Source organism: Xyrauchen texanus, chromosome 2 (assembly GCF_025860055.1).
Source record: "Xyrauchen texanus isolate HMW12.3.18 chromosome 2, RBS_HiC_50CHRs, whole genome shotgun sequence".
Lineage (NCBI taxonomy): Eukaryota > Metazoa > Chordata > Actinopteri > Cypriniformes > Catostomidae > Xyrauchen > Xyrauchen texanus.
In genome coordinates, this window is record NC_068277.1 from 46,252,673 (window position 1) to 46,274,409 (window position 21,737).

General features: G+C 40.1%; 1 protein-coding gene across 1 annotated transcript in view; it reads right to left on the minus strand.

Annotated features, from left to right (window-relative positions):
* LOC127654782 (neural-cadherin-like) overlaps positions 1–21,737 on the minus strand; it is a 437,028-nt gene that overhangs the window by 20,020 nt on the left and 395,271 nt on the right. The window contains exons 27-31 of the mRNA XM_052142196.1: positions 15,923–16,103; positions 15,421–15,587; positions 10,535–10,799; positions 5,401–5,581; positions 188–432 (exon numbers count right to left, since the gene is read on the minus strand). Of these exons, the coding sequence (XP_051998156.1) occupies positions 188–432; positions 5,401–5,581; positions 10,535–10,799; positions 15,421–15,587; positions 15,923–16,103 (1,039 nt within the window). The remainder of the gene's footprint in view (positions 1–187; positions 433–5,400; positions 5,582–10,534; positions 10,800–15,420; positions 15,588–15,922; positions 16,104–21,737) is intronic.

Below are 21,737 nucleotides of genomic sequence, written 5' to 3' on the forward strand. Positions count from 1 at the left end.
CATGAAGGCTACAGAAGACTGGTGGATACTGGGATTTTTGGAGCTTGCCAGTGTGCATAACAGCTCCATTTTGTGGTTTGGAATGACATGATGCTGAGTAAATTATGACATACATTTCATTTTTGGGTGAACAAATTGTATGACATGCATCACTAGAGGTGTAAGAAATCATATTGGTTATAGCTACCTAGCAGGGCCATAAAACAGATGCATATGGCGAAGAGGGAGCTGAAACTGAGTCCCACGTCATCTTGGTAGATGGCCAGCGTCACTTCACAGTGCCGGCCACGGTAACCCTCTGGACAGTGGCATGTGAATTTGGAGGGAGACTGTGCCACACAAGTGCCCCTTTGACATGGGCGGCTGGCACATAATGTGTACATGCAGAACTTGCCTGTGGAGTTTGCTTTGACCATGTGTCCTGTGGGACACCTGGGATTGGAGAGACAAAAAACAAAAAGAGTCAAAGAGTAATATTAACAACAATGACAAAGTGCTTTATTGGGCAAAATCATGTTTAGCATTAATCAAATGGTAATTTATAAAACAGATAGTTCTGACCCTGAATTCTGATTGGATAAGCCACGTTCAAAGGCGTTGTAAAATGACTGCAAACACACACCTGGCAGAGTACATGTAGAAAACTGGTTTGGAAATATTCATTTTTGCTATTTTATTTGGTGCTGCTAGCAGTTTAGAATTAAAGGCATGGATGAATACTGAAGGGGAACTTTTAACACTTTTAAAACTTTTGGTATAACAAAAACTGCCCACACTGACCCAGTTTACATAAACGCAAATATTTTCACAGAAAACTGGTACATTTAAACTCCTGTGTGAATTAAATAAGCTTCACAACACATACTGAATTGGACTTTGCCCGAGAGATCAGCAAATAACAGACGGAGCAAGCAACATTTGAAGACCGAATACATGGCTAAAAATCTTGACTTTTCCTCTATAAACCAGAAAACACACACATAACACACACACATACACACACAGCATAGAAACCCAATCTGACCTGCAGCCTACACAGAGTGTGCTTAACAATCTGATAAAGAGAGAGGATAGGGCAGCCTGTCTGCAAGTCAGAGACAATACCTGTAGAAAAACATCCAAAAACACACACACACAACTACACAATAGCTCTTGTGGGCATTGCAGACCAAGAGTAGACGGGTCCAGGGTGAAGAGTAGCCCACACATATCATGCTTGCCTAACAGTCTTTGACTCAAGCATGTTTACAGACAACTTAAGGGCCAAGGTGTATCAAAGGTTTAGCTAAGTACAGCCCCCTAGAGTGTGTGTTTATATGTGTATGTGTGTTTGTGTGTGTGTGTGTGTGTGTGTGTCTTACGTAGTAAGGATTAGAGAGGACGTCACAGCAGTGTATTGAGCCTTGTTTGCAGGAGAATGTGAGAGTGTGTACACCTGCTATTAACATAAGTTACAGATGATCTTATCACAAGTGGTCAGACGAGACCGATTGCTCTCTACAATTGCTATTAACATGCATGTCACTGCTACTAAATTAATATCCAGTGTAGGGTTGGACGATGTCCCCTAAATTGGCAGTTGACGATGTTGACAGTAAAACATCGCGATGGACGATGATATCGGCGATGTGTGTGTGTGGGGGGGTTAATAATATCATATAATTTTCAAAAATTATATGACAAATTATAATTTCGTTATTTTACTAACCCAACTAATGACTCGTCGGCGCTTTATCAGTAGGTTGAACGACACGTGAAGTATTTTTTTTTAGCTTTCACTTAAGAAGAGTTGTGCACTTTTTATTTTAATATATCTCTTTACATAAATACTATTTTCCACTTAAAAACTATAATTTCGTTATTTTACTATCCCAACAGACTCATCCGCGCTTTCCAATAGGTTGCACGTAAGGGGGAAAAATATTTCTTCCACTTAAGAAGAGTTGTGCACTTTTAAGCACTTTTTATTTTAATATATCTCTTTACATAGATATTGTTTCTCTACTGAAAAACTATAATTTCGTTATTTTACTAGCCCAACTAATTAGTAGCCTACTTATCCGGGCTTTTTAATATATTGCGCCTAAAAAAAAAGTAGTCTTTGGGCAGCCTTCTTGCGAAGAGAGCAGCCACAGCCACGCTCACTGATGAGCAAAAGGTCGAGGCAGAAATGACCATGTACCTGCAGGAAATGGCCATTGATGGGGAAGAGGTCCCGTTGACTTGGTGGAAAACGAACGACAAAAGGTTTCCGTTCATGGCAAGATTAGCACGGAAATATCTGTGCATATGTGCTACCAGTACTCCATCAGAGCGGGTCTTCAGCACAGCGGGTAGTGTAGTTACTCCAATCCGCAGCTTATTAAAACCAGATAAAGTGAATATGTTGGTATTTCTGGCCAGAAACATCGAAATGTAAACATGGTCTATGGTGAAAGATATTAGACTTCTTTACGCATTTTTCGCCATCCGTTGCGGAGCTATTCGATTTTGCATATTATTTTATAAACGTTCATTTGTGTAGTTCATATGACCACTTTACAATATTTCAATAACATAATTTATTTTGTAGCCTGTGCTGAAGTTATTTGCGCTGCTAATTATAAGTAAAATGTTAATGCCGAGTTTCGGTCTGAGTGTTGTTCCGTTTTCTCGTTCTTTATTTGTTGTTCTTCTATTTTTTAATAAATGTGTGTTATTCATATTCACCTTGTTTCTTTCATTTGATTTGACATTATGGATTTATGGCCAAGGAAATTTTTCTTTAAAAGTATTAACCAGACAAAAGTTATTTGACGTTCGCTGGTCTGGGTTTATCTTAAACTGCCGCTTCAGTGTATACAAGAACTATGTGACAATGAGCAAGATTTTCTGAGACACTACAACTACTAATAATTAATTAATAAAGGCTATTTTCTTGTACCCTACAACATAAAATATTTTAATCTAAATGTACAGTGTAAGACATGTAAAAAAAAGACAAGAAGCTAACAATGTCAAGATCAATATTTGTGTAGCCTGCCTGACACGGTATTTTCACAGACTAACACGTCACGTCTCTGGCATTTAATACAGTATTTCAAATAGCATATATGCATTAGCTATATTCTCAATTTAATTTACAGAGCAATCCCTGCAAAGTTATTAGGTTAACTATAGAAGAGACTAGGATTAGTGAGTCACACTAGCAAGACTCGCAAAAGGGGACGTGGCATCACGATGGTGGCTCTACATCGTGATGTTGGTCAGCCATCACGATGGACGATGATATCGTCCATCGGCACAACCCTAATCCAGTGACCATTTGTGACTGGATCATCAAGATGCCAGACGACAGACTTCCATTGAAATTCCATAGACTTCCATTGAATAGGTCCACACACATATCTAAGGATTAGAAAATTATAGCAACTTGGGAATGGTCTCATTTGGGCCAGCAAGCAACCATCTAGCAGCCATTTAGAAATGCCCTAGCAATACACTAGCAACCACCCAGAACACTCTGACATTGCATAAGTAGAAATAAGTATCATTAAATAAGTGTGAACACCCATACACCTACTTATTAAAGCGGTTATCTAATCAGCCAATCATAGCTTCAGTTAATGTTCACATCAACCATCAAAATGAGTAAAACATTTAGATTTCGACAGTGGCATGATTGATGTTGCCAGACAGGGTGGTTTGAGTATTTCCGTAACTGCTGATCTTCTGGGATTTTCACACACAACAGTCTCTAGAATTTACTCAGAATGGTGCCAAAAGCAAAAAACATCCAGTGAGCGGCAGTTCTGTGGACGGAATTGCCTTGTTGATGAGAGAAGTCAACGGAGAATGGCCAGACTGGTTCGAGCTGACAGAAAGGCTACAGTAACTCAGATAACCACTCTGTACAATTGTAGTGAGAAAAATAGCATCTCAGAATGCACAACACATCAAACCTTGAGGCAAATAGTGTACATTTTTTTTAACGTGTTGTTTTTTATAAAATTAATTGCACTGAATTAATGTGTTAAATTGACAGCCCTAATATATATATATACATATACAACAGTTAGTTCCGGTCCTCAAATCTGATTGGTCTCACACCATCAGCACTCGGACGCTTCACTGTGTGTATCACTCAACTTGTGTTTGTGCATTTCTAAACTAAAGTGTAAGAGCAGTGCAGTTGTGTTAAGAGATATCTGTCTCTTTACATTTAATATTGTAACATTACATATTTTAGCCAGCAGGTAGATGCAAAAGATTTTTGTGTGTAATATGAGCCAGTTGTTGATGTGAAGTGATTAACTACGGCACTAAGACTGCGGCCGAATCATAGCAGTGCTGATGTAGGGATATATTGCACTCTTGCTTGTGTGAGTTTGCTTATATATATATATATATATATATATATACACAGCTCCAAACATTCAGCATTTCCTGTGTCTGTTGAACTCCTGCTTTAATTTTTGAGCCAGAAGCTGCATAAATTCTCCCAGCAGCAATGTGAAAGACTGGTGGAAAATGTGCAAAGACGCATGAAAGCTGTGATTGAAAATCAGGGTTATTCCATCAAATATTGATTTCTGAACTCTTCCTAAGTTAAAAAAATTAGTATTGTGTTGTTTATAAATTAATATGAACTTGTTTTCTTTGCATTAATCGATGTCAGAAAACACCAGATATTTCACCAGATGACAATATTTTTATTTGAAATGTTGGAGAAATGTTGTCTAGTCTACAGAATAAAACAGAGTGAGACTATTTGGCTGGACATTTACACTTTTTTTTTTTTTTTACACTTTTTTCTCAGTTTCAGTGTTGGCATAAGTACTGTATTTTAGCTTTTATATACTATACTAGGGCTTTAACAACTAAATGGAAAAAAGAAAAAATCGTCAATTTCCTTTTCATTTATTCAGTGATGTCACGTTACGTTGTGAAAAAAGGCATTTCTATGAAAAAAAAAGCACACAGAAAAAGTGCTCCACCCAAGTTGCCTGAAGCACAGGAACAATTTTAATTAATCACTTCAAAGAAGATCATAAACATAGACATAATTTAATGCGGGATGCTGTATCAGGTGCTGACAGAATGATTGTGCTGTTTAATGCGCTAGAGTGTTGTTTTTCCCAAGCACATAACTTACATTTTGCTGTTATATTATATTATATATAATCTTTAAATGTTTTCACCTGTATTAAGCACTGTACACTTGTGTTCATATCAACCGAGACAAATACCACAGATAGTAAATCACTGGAAGAATACGTGAATTTAAAATAATTTAGGAAGTTAATACAATTCAGGGGTTTGGGAATACAGGAGCCTCAAGTGTTTGCTTTTTATTTATCGTTTCAAATTACAAATGTGTGCATATGCACATGTATCATATATGTGTGTGTTTTTGTGTACCTGCACTCATGGATCCTCCACAGGTCCACACATGTAAAGGGGGGACTGCATTGGTTTTTCCTGCAGGAGTCCGAGGAACAGCCCAGAGACACACCCTGAGAACTGACCACAGACACCACCTCTCTGGTCTGACCATCCAGTGGAATATACCACCCATTGAGCCTCAGGTCCCGCATACAGCCTGTGAGGGAGAGAGAGAAAGAGAGAAACACACATAAAGTAATCATCCTTCCACAATATAAATATAGCAGAAACTGTGAATCCTCCTCTTACACATACAGTACATGATGTACACTTACACTCTCTCTCACAAACATACACACATAGACAAAGGTAGCCTAACATAATGCACACATCCACCCATGTCCACAGCTTTTAAGTAAAGTGCTTTTAGAGTCCATTTAATATACACCCGATGCATGCGCCCAAGGCCACCTAGTTCACCGGTACGCATGCTGTGAACAGGGACTATTTAATCTTCACTCACCTCTTTTCTCTTTTCTTTCATGTTATATTGTCATTGCACTGTACTTCCCTCTACACAGAAGGAGCATTTTAGGCTATTATGAATTAATCATTCCTATTACATTTTTCATTATTGCCAATACAATAGTGTGCAATCATGACAGATATAGCCATTGATAAAGCTGTGCAAATCTGTCTGGCACAATTTCATAGTGATGTACACACTAAGTCCTTTTGCTGAGTTAAGTTAAATTGGATTTAGTGGTAAAAGGCTGGTCTACTTCAAAATGCTGCAATATACAGGTGAAACTCGAAAAATTAGAATATCGTGCAAACGTTCATTAATTTCAGTAATTCAACTTAAAAGGTGAAACTAATATATTATATAGACTCATTACAAGCAAAGTAAGATATTTCAAGCCTTTATTTGATATAATTTTGATGATTATGGCTTACAGCTTATGAAAACCCCAAATTCAGAATCTCAGAAAATTAGAATATTACATGAAATCAATAAAAAAAGGATTTTAAATACAGAAATGTCGGCCCTCTGAAAAGTATAATCATGCATATGTACTCAGTACTTGGTTTGGGCCCCTTTTGCATTAATTACTGCCTCAATGCGGCGTGGCATGGATGCTATCAGCCTGTGGCACTGCTGAGGTGTTATGGAAGACCAAGATGCTTCAATAGCGGCCTTCAGCTCTTCTGCATTGTTTGGTCTCATGTCTCTCATCTTTCTCTTAGCAATGCCCCATAGATTCTCTATGGGGTTCAGGTCAGGCGAGTTTGCTGGCCAATCAAGCACATTAATACCATGGTCATTGAACCAGGTTTTGGTACTTTTGGCAGTGTGGGCAGGTGCCAAGTCCTGCTGGAAAATGAAGTCAGCATCTCCATAAAGCTTGTCTGCTGAAGCAAGCATGAAGTGCTCTAAAATGTCCCGGTAGACGGCTGCGTTGACTCTGGACTTAATAAAGCACAGTGGACCAACACCAGCCGATGACATGGCTCCCCAAACCAACACAGACTGTGGAAACTTCACACTGGACTTTAAGCATCTTGGATTGTGTGCCTCTCCATTCTTCCTCCAGACTCTGGGACCTTGGTTTTCAAATGAGATGCAAAATTTGCTCTCATCAGAAAAGAGGACTTTGGACCACTGAGCAACAGACCAGTTCTTTTTTTCTTTAGCCCAGGTAAGATGATTGACATTTGAAGCCCATGTCCAGGACCCGTTTGTGTGTGGTGGCTCTTGATGCAGTAGCTCCAGCCTCAGTCCACTCCTTGTGAAGCTCCCCCACACATTTGAATGGCCTTTTCCTGACAATCTTCTCCAGGCTACGGTCATCCCTGCTGCTTGTGCACCTTTTTCTTCCACACTTTTCCCTTCCACTTAACTTTCTATTAATGTGCTTTGATACAGCACTTTTGAGAACATCCAACTTCTTTTGCAATTACCTTTTGAGGCTTTCCCTCCTTGTGGAGGGTGTCAATGATGGTTTTCTGCACAACTGTCAGGTCAGCAGTCTTCCCCATGATTGTGAATTCAACTGAACCAGACTGAGAGACCATTTAAAGGCTCAGGAACCCTTTGCAGGTGTTTAGCTGATTAGAGTGTGACACTTTGAGCCTACAATACTGAACCTTTTCACAATATTCTAATTTTCTGAGATTCTGAATTTGGGGTTTTCATAAGCTGTAAGCCATAATCATCAAAATTATATCAAATAAAGGCTTGAAATATCTTACTTTGCTTGTAATGAGTCTATATAATATATTAGTTTCACCTTTTAAGTTGAATTACTGAAATTAATGAACTTTTGCACGATATTCTAATTTTTCGAGTTTCACCTGTAATTTAGTGATTGGATTTCTGGGACACAGCATTTGTGTTCGCTCAAAATGTCATGCTGAAGTTAATTGGAATTGTCCACAGCTCTCCATGCACTTATTGAAATCAATTAAGCTATTGTTACCAGCTCAAACAGGCTGCAAGTCAACTCTGATAATGGTAGTAATGGGATTGAACAATCAGGGGGCTATATTTTGTTTCGAAGGTAAACGTATAGTGTGACTGTTCCCTTTCAAAAAGCTACACTTATGATGCTGCGCTGAGTTAGCGCTTTGGGAACAACATTAGGTGTGACCAGCTGTGAATAAGTGTGCAACACGTCAATGAAAACTGACAGGAATTTATAGCCTCTGCCGGTGACATCTTTGGATGCACCTGTAGCAGGGCTATAAATAGATGGGTCACATGTGCATCTTCAGATCTTTTGGTACCCCCTTCCTGCAGGCTCATCCTGTCATGACTCTCCAGCATGACAATGCCACCAGCCACACTGCTCGTGCTGCGCATGGTTTCCTGCAAGACAGGAATGTCAGTGTTCTGCCATGGCCAGTGAAGAGCCCGGATCTCAATCCTATTGAGCTCGTCTGGGACCTGTTGGATCGGAGGGTGAGGGCTAGGGCCATTCCCCCCAGAAATGTCTGGGAACTTGCAAGTGCCTTGGTGGAAGAGTGGGGTAATGTCTCACAGGAAGAACTGGCAAATCTGGTGCAGTCCATGAGGAGGAGATGCACTGCAGTACTTAATGCAGCTGGTGGCCACACCAGATACTGACTGTTACTTTTGTCACATGTCTCTGTTTTGTCACAGTTTATGTCTTAGTTGTTTAATCTTTTAATGTTCATACAAATATTTACACAGTTTGCTGTTTGCTGAAAATAAAAGCAGTTGAAAGTGAGAGGACGTTTCTTTTTTTTGCTGAGTTTATTTATGGAATATACACGTATGTCTGACAGATTTTGATATATGCCAAAACATGTGCAATGTGCTTAAATTAATACGAAATTTAAATCTGGTGTGAACAAAAAATGAATTGTTTGAAACTAAATGATTTGAACTTATTGTTTTGAAGAAAATAATTCTCATTCGAGGATTGAGCCAAAGCGATTGAGAAAAAACTAAATACAAATTGAATCAGTATAAGCTGAAGAGTGCAGCCATCTAGTAAACACAGATATGTGATGATTATAATGAGGTGTTTTCAGTGTATGAGTGGCCGGCTTCACACATTCATTTTGAAGTGAGCAGCACATGCACATTATATATTTAATAATCAGAATAGGACATATTGCAATTTGAATTTGATTAATTGTGCATTCAAACATAAATTTTCATCTTAAATATTTTACATTCCGCGTTTTATAGCTAATGCAATTTTATGACTGGATTCAGTGATTCCGTCCATGTTTTCCAAATCATGCAAATCATAAAGCTGATCCTGTGGCAACCACAGTAAGCGACTCTGATCATTGAATTATTGAAAATTAATTCACATCCCAAGGTGTAAAGTGTGAATCGTCACACTACCACTTCTAGTGTAAATTCATTTAAAAAAATTCCGCTGTCGGACTCTCATCATTCTCTAAAGTTTACAACTCAATACTTTCGCAGCAATGCACGAACGTATGTGACAGGGCTTCGTTCATGACAGTCAACCGTTGATATTGTTTCCATAACTGGAAAACTGCATTGCAAAATTCCAAGTTTTCCAGGACATGTGGGAACCCCGTTATCAGCCAATTTGTTGTTTGTGCCAAGTTTCATGTAGATACAGAACTGGGAAAAACACAAACTATTCAACATCCCTTAAATTCCAATGCAAATTATAATGCATACAAACCATACATTTTATACATTCACGAGTTTGCATATGCATATAATCTTATAAGGAAGTTAAACAGATTTGACTTGCAGTCCAAGAGAGAGGGCTCGGTACATAATTAACTAAGTTATTACAGTTTTTCTGAATTGCTAAAACACTAAACCCCATACTCTGAGCCAAATATTTAGTGGCCTAAACCAATTTGTCAAATCAATCACTCTTTTGGCAAAACCTTAAACAAGTTCAGGTAGTTGGACACCATTTGCACACTATTTTTGATTGTATTGTAATGTGCTTTTCATTTAGAGATTTCTTTGTTCTTTGGGCTTTTGCAGTTGGACAAATATACTTTTCAGGGGTTTTATGAATGTAATTAGAAGATTTGGTTTTGTGTTTAAAGTTATGAGAAAATGGATAAAGGTTTCAAGAAACATGTCTTAGTAATTGTGAAAAACTGTAATACATGGATAAAAAAAGGTAGGGAATGGGAAGTTGAGGGATGCCTGATGAAGTGTCATGAAGTGAGGTAGGACCAGCTGTTTATGTACACTTGAGTAATAACTGACTAAATTTGATGAACTAGCTCCTCCCGAACCTTTATTTTAGCACTTCATTTTATCCGATTCTGATTCAAAAGCTCTCGATTTGACTTGCGCAAAGAGTAAGAAGATTGCTATTCCGATTTTAAGAATCAATCGGTATGTTTGAAATTAAGATCGCACTTAATCAGGAAATCTATATTTTTACCAATCCATATTATATAAGTACAGTCCCGTATGTTCCTGTAGCTCAACAGGTAGGGCATGGGGCTAAGAACAGAGAATGTATGGACTGCTAAAATAGGTACTTTGAATACACTGTAAAAGTGTCTGCTAAATGCATAGAGTAAATGTAAAACTTTCCCTGTCAATTGAACCCATGACTGACATTGCTATTGCCATACTCCACCAGTTGAAATTTAGGAACAGGAACTTTCAATGTGTTGTGTAATTCACCTTGGAAGCTCTTGTTGTGTCCTGAGGGGAATGAGTTGCCCAGCATCACAACAGCGGAATCAATAACAATCTCCCTACTGCGACCCGGCGAGCCTGTGACCTCTCGTCTTCCGCCCCCACCATCCAGGCGTAGGGTAAACTCGTTGTCGTGACGATCTAAGTACACATCATGCCACTCTCCATTGTCTATGCGATAAGAGGGGACTGTCAAGTTGAAGTCCCCATCACCGAGGTTGTAGAAGACAGTTAACAGACCCTGGTAGATCTGAGAAAGTGAAGAAAAAAAGGAGAGAAGGAGACAAAATGCTGTTAGTGAATAAATTAATTTACAGGTTGTCAGACTGTCTGAAGAATCTGGAGAAAATAAATTGCCAGAGACAAAGAACAAATAAGAATAGCATTAAAACTATGAAAACAGTTGTAGAGGAAGAAAAGAGAAAGAGAGAGAAAGAGGCTCAGTATATGATGAAACTGAGTGCCATTAGGGACTGAAGACATCAGACTGGTGCAGAATCTGATAAGACATAACAGAATTAAACATATTGGCCCTTTAATTGGAGAGCAGGGAATTCAATTTGGTATCAATTTGGTTTGCCACTGTATTTTTTGTGTTACTCTCTAGTGGTCAACTATAAGACTCTCTTTTATTCTCTTTTACATTGTATGTGCTATATGCTCTTCTTAAACCTATTGCTTCTTATTAATCAAATGTTTCCAAGGCAAATGCGAATATTTTTTGAAAGTATGTTTGATGAAAAACATGAAATATCAGTGAACTGTATAAAAACATACAGTTTTGTGCTTTGAATCATCCAAAATCCAATTACCCATTTACTGTATGCACTTTTGCTTCATTTTAATAGTCTACTTACAATATTGCAGCGGATGTTTTATTTTAAAGGTCATGGCCTTAACTACATCCGGAAAGTGTAAGGAAAATTACTGGTTTGGCAGTGAGGTAATAGGTGTGTATTTGTTTGTTACACAGTCTTCCTGCATGTGTCCCATAGAGCATAATTTGCCAGCCCCAATTTTAGATCCTGGCTTTGTGATGATGTAAAAAGCAGGACTAATCAATGCAATGATGCAAAATGTGGTTAGGCTTTTTCACATTTCCAAAAAGAAACATGACTGACCACAGTGAACTTCTCACCTTCCTCTAATCCCATAACACACTCACTTTCCCCTGCAGTACGGCTCATGCGAATAATCTCAAACTGGCATTTATTAGTCTATCTCAAGGCTACGAGTCTACACTGGGTAGCTATTAAAACTTGAAGGAGGACTTATAATGGGTAATTGCATTAATACATCTAAAAATATATATATATATAAAAAACAATCCACATCACCAGGGGCCAAAGATTAACCCCACAAATTACAGAGATGCCTCCGCCACTCAGAAGACTTCTGCATACCCACATCCAGTGATCCAGAAATCAATGTCATTCAATGGAGCAGCAGGTGAAGCCATCTGCCTAGCTGCATGGTTCATAATTAGAAGGCATTTGATCGTGAATCATTGGCTCTTAAGTGCATACCGTTAAGTACAATGTAAAATGTCCATAATTTGAATGGTAAAAGACTGTAAAATTTTTTAAAAACATGTAAAATATTGAATGAGTAGTTACCATAAAATATACATTTTTTTTAAATATATTTAAAAAGACAATACATGTAGTTTTACAGTAAAATTATGATTTCCCCATATAATTAAAGGTTAAAATTAATATTATGTTTAACAAGAGAACACATACTTTTTACGGTAAATTATTGTTAAAATTACGTATAAAAATATATATATATATATTTAATCGGGTGCTCCCAGAATTCCCTGTGTGACCCATTATATTTTATGGGAATGGTAAAGTTTCTTCTTATTTTTAATATCAGTTATGTACTTTGGAGTTTTCTGTGTTATATTTGATGTAGTTTATTTAATGTTTATTACATTATTTTAATTTCACAAGTGTTACCCTGATGGTGTTTAGTGTTTGTGTGAGTGACACTGAGCACTGTCTCTACATGATTATTGGTAAATTCTCCTGGAAGGGCCTTAATTGATGAACTTCATATAATTACTAAAGTGATTAATAATACATTACAAAGTGAAAAGCAGATTTTTACAGTTTCAGAAGGTTAACATAAGTATATCATTTCATAATAAAAACAATAGTACTGCACCGTAAAATATTAACATAAAATAAACTGTTTACAGGTTTTTCTGTACATTTGTTTACATTTTTAGAGTATTTTTTACATAATTAATCTGGCAACCACAGCTGCCAGTTTTTTTTTTTTTTTTTGGTAAAAAACTATGGGATTTGTTTTATAGTGTATGCATGGGAGAGAGAGAGATCGCTATATAATGTTGCATTAATGCTGAATGTTATTTCTTTATAGTTATTATTGTTCTCATGTCCTAGTTCAGTTCCTGTTCTGTTTTTCTATGTAATTGCTTTGGCAATACAAAATGTCTTTGTCATGCCAATAAAGCTCATTGAATTGAATTGGAATAAAATTTAATTGAGAGAGAGAGAGAGAGAGAGAGAGAGAGAGAGAGAGAGAGAGAGAGAGAGAGAGAGAGAGAGGGGAAATAACTGCAGAGAAGAGGGGGGTCAGGAGTAGGAAAGGTCCTTGATCCATGACTTGAACTTAGGTTGCCCAGGATGCTACTGCACCAAATGTCAGAGCAATGCCCAAAAGGAAATAAAAGTTAATTTAGACAACTTTTATGAGTGCAGTAGCATATTGATGGGCTTATAGCCAACAGACGTGGACTAAAGCTACAAAACTCCAATTCTGAATTCATGGGGTTCTTGAGCTACCAATAAGTGTGTAGTACTCTCAGCTCAGCTGAACATATTTTATCATGTGTAGATCCATTCTGCAGATTTTCCATTTTACATAATTCATCTGGGGATGCTCATAAAGCTATTTTCCAATTCTAGTTTAAGATCATCTGAAAAAATATCCTTGCATCTGTCAGTAAAAAGTTTAAAAAAGTTGTGAGTAATGATTGTTCCACTAATTCAAGAAAACTCTGCACAATTTTGAAGTTGCAAATGCAGTCTCTTGAGGAAATTAAATGATAAAAGTATTATTTCCTCATTTGTTGAAGACTCTGACAAGAACATCGTGCTGCAAATGTCTCAGTGAGATGATACATCATAATCAGAAACAACAGGCAATTCTAAATACCTATTGGCACATCACATCAATTAGCATTATTGCTAAGGTAATTGAGAGGAGAACAGCAGGAGATTAAGTTTTAATCTTTTGCACATGGCACAAATGCGGCATCAGTTCCTTCACCGCTACACAGTCTCGAAAGAATCACGATATAAGCAGGTAATGAAATCTGTAGTCTGCCACTTTAGGGGATATAAAATGTCTTCTAGCCAGTCTCAGAGACACTTCTAATTCATGCGCAGATAAATCATCCCCGATTTACATGGGAGAGAGGGAGTATAGGAGAGATAGGGAAGAGAAGGAGGGGAGGTAGAGAAACAAAGCAGCAATCAGCAACCCGACCGCATCATCTTAAAGCAGATTTAAAAAAAAAAAAAAACTTACAAAATGAGACAGCCTTGGAGTGGGAGGGCAGACGGCATACATTCTGCAAGTGTATTACCCGAATAGGGAAACGCATACTAATGCCTCTATGATTAAAGACAAACTCCTTGCTCCATTCAAATTCTTGCGTTGCACCACTGTTGCAACAACAGTCACCAGGTCTGGCAGATGGGCTGCTATTGCAAAGCATGTCAAGAACAAATAATCTATATATAAAAGGCATTCGACAATGTGCATTCATTTCAAGACAGGACATTTCATGGGCACAAATTTCTGTGAAAACAGGAGACATTAAATGGATTGTTCACCCGAATATGAAAACTTTCTTTCAAAAGAAACACAAAAGGAGATGCTAGGCAGAATGACAGCCAAAGTCACCATTTAATTTCATTGTACAGTATGGGAAAAAGATGCAATGACAGTGAATTGTGACTGAGAATAACATAACATTTCCTTTTGCATTCCACAAAAGAGAAAACTCATACTGTTTCAGAACAGTATGTGTGAGTAAATGGGGCAGAATTTTCATTTTTGGGTGAACTCTTTAACCTTTCGCATGTGAGTTTTTCCTGTACTGACGGACAATGTTGGGTAAGTTACTTAAAAATTACTAATTATTTCTCTAAATTGTAATCAGATTACTTTACTAATTACTTCATTGGAAAAGTGATCACATAACTTATTACTTTACTTTTAAGTTACTTTCTTAAACACTAATGTCTATATTTCTTCCTTGTTCATTGTTACACACAAGTCATACACTCAGCACCTCACATTTATCCTTCACAATGAGTAATCCTTCTCTACTTTGTTTGACGTCATCTCAGACGGTAACAGCTTTTAACTTATATTTAGTGATTGTTTGAATGTTTAACAAAAAAAACATTCTAACATAAAAAAAGATATTGTGATGTTGAAAAGACTATTTGAGCAGCTGGCTCATTAAAACAAACGCATCAGTCCCTCTTGTTGGTAAACAGCGGCACAAATGCATATCGCATCGGTTTGATCATGCGTGTCTGAGCCTATCCTAGTGTAATCCCACCAGTTTGATCATAAGTGTGAAAGGGTTGAAACAAATCTTTTTAAAAATTTTATTGTCAAATACGCTTTTGTTTCAATACAAGGTTTCACTGCATTTTTGAAAAAGAAAAAATGTTCTGAGACATTTGGGAAGAGGGAAAATGTTTTTCACAGAATTTTTATTATAGGTCTTCAATAGAAAATAAATCTTGATAACAGATGGGCTATGGTGAGGGGAAGTGAAAGCCTAAGAAAGAAAAGAGAGAACTGTTTCCAAGAGCACTAACCTCTAGTTTGAGATATTCGTTCTGTTCTTTGGACAGCAGGCTGAGGAGAGAGCTGCTGTATTTGCGGGTCCGCACCAGGACCTGAACCTGCATGTGTCTGGCTGGGAGCGTGAAGGCCAGCTGAAAGTGCACATGACTCCTTCCATCAAAAGAATACTCTGGAACCTCTATCAAACACACACAAACACTTTCTTCAGATGCTGTCCTTAAAAAGGATGGGTAAACACACACAAAAAAATGCACTGTTAGAATATCACAGGATGTTCCAGGCGTGTTACATAAAGACGTGCTACAAATTCATAGCACTTCTGAATGTGATTTGTGCCAAGATTCTGTGTGCATGAAAATCCATGCCTGGGTGCTAATACTCTCCATCCTACACAGAGAAAATCAAAGACTGCCCCACTGAAAAGCTTTGCCGTAACAAAGGCGCAGTCTCTCTCACCTCCCACTTGTGGCATTGTATGGTTTTCAAACTTGCTGGAAATTGTTCATCAATTACCCTTTTCACACTGATGCCCGCTGTACCCAGGTATACACTGACAGCTGAAGGAACCCCATTCGCCATGACAACGACCCCTGGTACCGCAGGAGGGAAAGCCCATATTCACACAGCTTCTGTCCGTCATCAGGCATCCCGGAGTACTGCCAGAGGAGTCTGCAGGTGAACCTAGGTCATAAAACTGAGAGAGAAATATAGAAGATAACAAGATGGCAACATGACCAAAGGAAAGAGAGCAAAAAAACAGATAGAGAGTAGAGATTTAAGTAAGGGAAGGACAGAAAATAATGGTCTGTATGCAAAACAATCCAGAGGGCCTAGACCAGATGATAGATGAATGGGGTATTTTTAATCTTATTTGTGTGCTCACCTTCTATCCAGCCAGCCATAATGAATTCTACAGCGCTGAGCAGGCTACAGCCACTTAAAAAAAGCAGGCCTGCAGCTCTCTATATTAACAGTATGAGGAAAACTTGAGGCCTTACATTTTCCTCATAATTGAACAACCACAAACCACATTATATCCTATTTTTTTCCTTTTATCTCATGACTCCCATTTATTCATGACTGCTCCTCCTAACTGCACATTTATGAAGTGATTACAGCAAGGAAGCGTTGACCATAGATATTATAAGCAGGGGAGATGGACCACTTAGAAACAGTAATGGGAGAAATAGTAACACTAAATGTCGCTGTAGGAAAGGAAAAGTCCTGCCTTTCAGTTCAAATAGCCAATCGCCTTTTTGAGAGAATTTGTTTATCTTTCTTTTAAGCAGGGAAGGTGGGACCATTTCTGTATTTTTGCCACCAAAAAGCATACTTAGAATTCTCACAGGCCAGTGTCTGAAAAACCAAACGCAAAAGGGAAAGCAAAAGGAAGTAAACTGTTTGAGAAAATAGGAGTGAGCACTGAGCAGAAGAGAGTCTAAAATAGAAACTCTACCTCTGTACTTCCTCCTCCCACAGTCTATGACCTGCACTCCAGTCAAGCCCAGTTCATGCCCCAGTACCCTAAGTAAAAGCTTACATACTGTCCCTTTCTGTCTGGTGGCCACTGGTCTGTCTGGTGGCCACTGGTCAAGTATTTTAGAGTCTAGAACTTCAACACTGAGTCAGTGTCATAATGAGAAGCGGACAGCCACCCACCATAACATACATTAACATAATGACATGGGGAGAGATCACAGATTGGTACAAAAATTGTGGCACAAGTAGCATAGTCTATTATATCCCACTTCAAATAGCACTTCGTGGAAAGAAAGTTTGTGAACTAGGGACCTAGAATTTACATGTCTACAATGGATGCATTTAGCGTCATGTCGTATCAGTTCCAGGCTGTCTACAGTTGAAGAATCGAAGCTGCATGCCATCTCAGAATGTTCACAGACCAATTAGTTGTGAGCTCAATACACTTACAATGAAATGAACAAAACAGAATGAATATAAAATCCACTTTTATATGGTATCCATTAAAGATATCCAGAAATCCATGTGGGTGATTTAGTATAGCTACAACTGTGTATATATTTGGCACGAAAGATTATTATTTTAAGGTAATTATTATTATGAGACCAAACTGTTTTAAACGTAACCCTCCTATCACTTTCAAGCACCAAACATTCAAACTGTTCTGACTTAAAGAGATATTTCACACAAAAACGAAAATTCTCTCATCATTTACATGCCATCCCAGATGTGTATGACTTACTTTCTTTTGCTGAACACAAACAAAGATTTTTAGAAGAATATCTCAGCTATGTAGGTCCATATAAGACAAGTAAAAGGTGACCAGAACCTTGAAGGTCCAAAAAGCAGATAAAGTCAGCATAAAAGTAATCCATAAGACTCCAGTGGTTAAAATTATCTTCAGAAGCGATATGATTGGTATGTGTGAGAAACAGATTCATATTTAAGTCCTTTTTTAACTATCAGCCTCCATTTTCACCTTCACATTCTTTTCATTTGTTTTTGGCAATTCATATTATTCATGCATATCACCACCTATTGGGCAGGGAGGAGAATTTATAGTTAAAAGAATATATTGATCTGTTTCCCACCCACACCAATCATATCGCTTCTGAAGACATATATTTAACCACCGGAGTCATAAGAATTGCTTTTATGTTGATTTGATGTGCTTTATGGAGCATAAAAGTTCCCTTTACAAAAAGCTTCACTTTGATGCTGCGCTTTTGCTAAGCGCTACGGGGAACAACTTTAGCTGTGAACCGAGCTGAATAATGTGTGAAACACGTCAATGAACATTGACCGGAATTTATAGCCTCGGCTGATGTAATCATTAGATGCACCTGCGGCCATTCTATAAATGGATACGTCACCAGGTGTCGTCAGAAACTCTTTTTTCAGAGCGATTCTGTTTCTGTGTGTTCCACAAACCCTGTCAAAACTTTCTTTCCTCTGTTAGAAGTTAGAATCAGTTAGGCAGTGTGCAGTGAACGTTGTTCTCTTCTGTTTAGAAAAAGAGAGAATGACTGAAAGCCACAAACGGTGTGTGTTCCCCTCTTCTCGCTCTATAGCTGAAGAGGACACACATCAGTTTTTGCTCTGTTTGTTTGGGGGTAAGAGCACGCTGCTCTCGCGTTGCAGCAGGGCGGGCGCGAGCACTGCGATTTGCTTTAACAGGCAGAGTGCGTCGTGCTCGCCTCGCTTGCTTCCGGGAGTCAGCACTCACGAAAAAAAAAAAAGAAATCGTTCGTGGGGCTCTTGAATGGATTTGGCTGAGGAGCAAGAGACGGGTTGATCCCTTTCTCTCACTCTCTCCCCAAACCCAGCTGGTCCTTCACACATGATCTCGACGCTTCTTCGGATCATGAGGTGGATCGCGATTCTCTTCCCGCCTCCGAGCTTTCTGTCCGCGATAGAAAATCTACGGAGGAATTGCTTGATGTTGTTACTCGTGCGGTTGCCAGATTGGACTGGCCACGCGAAAAAGAGACCCCCAAACGCTCTAAATTAGGGGATATATTTTATCTTCCAGTCTAAGAAAGGGAACGCCTCATGGGTCCCTTCCCTTCTTTGATAACCTCCATGAAGAGCTTTTTCGCTCATGGAGAACCCCTAAAAAAAAAAAAAAATAAATAAATATTATATATATATTTTCTTCCCGTGTTCTCATACCCTCGACGTCATTATATTCGACTATCGTGGGTGTTGAGGCACGGCGGTATTCAGTGATGCCGCCGGTCGAAGAGACGCTGCGGGCTATCTCTCGCCGGGCTCGGCATCGTCACTTAGAAGCCCTCTCTCCCCTCAAAGCCTTGTAGGACAACCTCCACTTTAGTGGGAAGGGCTTATCAAGCAGCAGGTCAGGCTGGTGCTGCTCTGCACACTATGCTGTTTTACAGGCGTACCAGGCTGACCCCCTGGACGACCTGAGTGTGGGTTCTGCGCTTGACGACCAAGCCGCAGACCCGCCTCGGTCCTGACTGAAGGGAGGCTCAAAAGCAAAGCGTGGCGAGTCGTGCTCCTCCTCCCAGGGATTGGGGACAGTCTCGCCACCCTCGCCAGCCCCCGAAGCAAGACCCAAGAGAAAACCCTGACGGTCTTGCACCTAGATTAGGGGGTAGCTCCCCTCGGGACGGGGCGCGTGCTTCACTTCACCCCTCCCGGTACCCTCTTATAAGGGCGTCAGGATTTAATTCACTCGCCGCTTTTCCGTGTTTCAACGGCGTGTTCTCACTACCGTAAACCGGATTTCTTTTTTTGTAAAAACAAAAGACTCCTGGTTAAAGGGGCCATGGTATGTGTTCCCCTTCCAGAGAGAGTTAGGTTATTACACCAAATACTTCCCGTTACCCATGGAGGGTGAGGGGTGGCGTCGCACCATCGATCTTATGACGCACTGCTATACTTCATTTAGAAGTTCTGCCACAACATGGAAAGTTCCTGAGGTTCACTTCCGGGGGCGAAGCCTTCCAGGGTCAGGTTCTTTCACCCAGCCTAGCCCTTTTCACCCGCACATTCACAATGCATGATGTAGCACTGGCTCCTTGTGACTCCGGGGCATCTGCATTCTGAATTATGTAGACGACTGGCTGATCCTAGCGCAGTTCCAGGAACTGGCAGTTCAGCACAGGGACATCGTCTTAGCTCATCTGTTTCTCTGGGGTTGAGGCTCAACGCCAAGAAAAGCGTCCTCTCTCCCACTCAGAACACTGTCAATCGGGGCATCGTATGGAGTTCAATCACAATGCGGGCACAACTGTCTCCCGCTAGTATTGAGTCCATTCAGATCACCCTGAGCAAAGTCAGGCTAGGTCAAGGTTGCACTGTTATCAGTATCAACGATTTCCAGGTCTCAGGGCGAACGCGTCCACGGTGATCCCTCTGGACCTTCTGCTCATGAGACCGTTTTTGTTGTGGCCAAAAGCCAGGGGATTTCTTCCAAGGGCCAAAACCCCTAGGCTAAATAGGGTTACGCGCCTCAGGTTTCGTTCCCTTTCTATGTGGTTCAGACCCCGGTTTTCTGCCTTGGGTCCCACTCTAGGTGCGTCTTGTTGTCACAGACTGCTAACGACAGACGCCTCCCTGACAGGCGGGGTAGTGGCCTTAAGTGGTCGTCCAGCTTAAGGGGATAGGAGGGTCATCAGCTCGGTTGTCACAGTCTCTGTCTCGGGTTGATGGCTGTATTTCTGGCCCTGAAATACCTCCTCCTGAGGCTGCCATGTCTTGGTGCGGGTGGAAAATACAGCGGCAGCCTCTTACATAAATCATCAAGGAGACCCACGTTCTTGTCAGCTGTATTTCTGACACGTCGGATTCTCCTTAGGGCCCAGGGTAAGCTCCTGTCACTCAGGTCAGTTATATCCCTGGATGCCCGTATACGGGAGCAGATTTACGGTCCAGACAGAAAATACCAACGGCGGAGTTAAGAACTCCACCCTAAGGGAGTAGTTGCCCAGAGTTCGCCAGCAAGGGTTTTTGCCTCTTACTGATAGCACTGCACTGGCCGAACAGGGCTTGGTTCTCGGAGCTAATCTCTTCCCTCGACGGCTCGCCTTGGGCGATTCCGAACAGGAAGGATCTTCTATCTCAGGCACAGGCCAATATTTCATCCCTGCACCGAATTGTGGAATCTTTCATGTTTGGCCCCTAAGGGTACCAACTGAGGGACACAGGGCTTTCTCCTGAGGTTATCGAGACCTTTTTTAAATGCCAGGCTTTTTCCACTTGGAACAATTTGGGTGAGATCTTAGGGCAGAAGAGGACCTCTTCGCCTCTATGAATAGCGCAATGTCTCCTCTGAAATCACCCAGCCCCCTTGGGTCTGGACGTTAAGACACATAGATGACCCAGAGTGCGTCTGTATGCATTTCTTTCCCCGGTTTCTCGGCTCCCAGGAGTCTTGGCCAATGTTCACCAGCAAGGGTCTTACCTCCTACTTATGGCGCTGCGCTGGCCGAACAGGATATGATTCTTTGAGTTATTATCTCTCCTCTATGGTTCGCCTTGGTCGAGTCCGAACAGGGAGGACCTTCTTTCTCAGGCTCAGGGGACATATTCATCCCCGGCCCGAATTGTGAATCATTTCATGCTTGGCCCCTGTAGGGTACCAACTGAGGTTCGCAGGGCTTTCTCCTGAGATTATCGAGACCATTTCAAGTGCTAGGGCTCCCTCCACTTGGAACTGATCTGGGTAGATTTTACAGGGCAGAAGAGGACCTCTTCACCTATTTTGATAGCGCAATGTCTCCTCTACTTCACCCTGAGTCAATAACCCCCCCCCCCCCGGGGGGGCTGATCGTGGTGGCGCATACATGGCACTAATGTGCCTGCATGCTTTTCCTTCTAATAA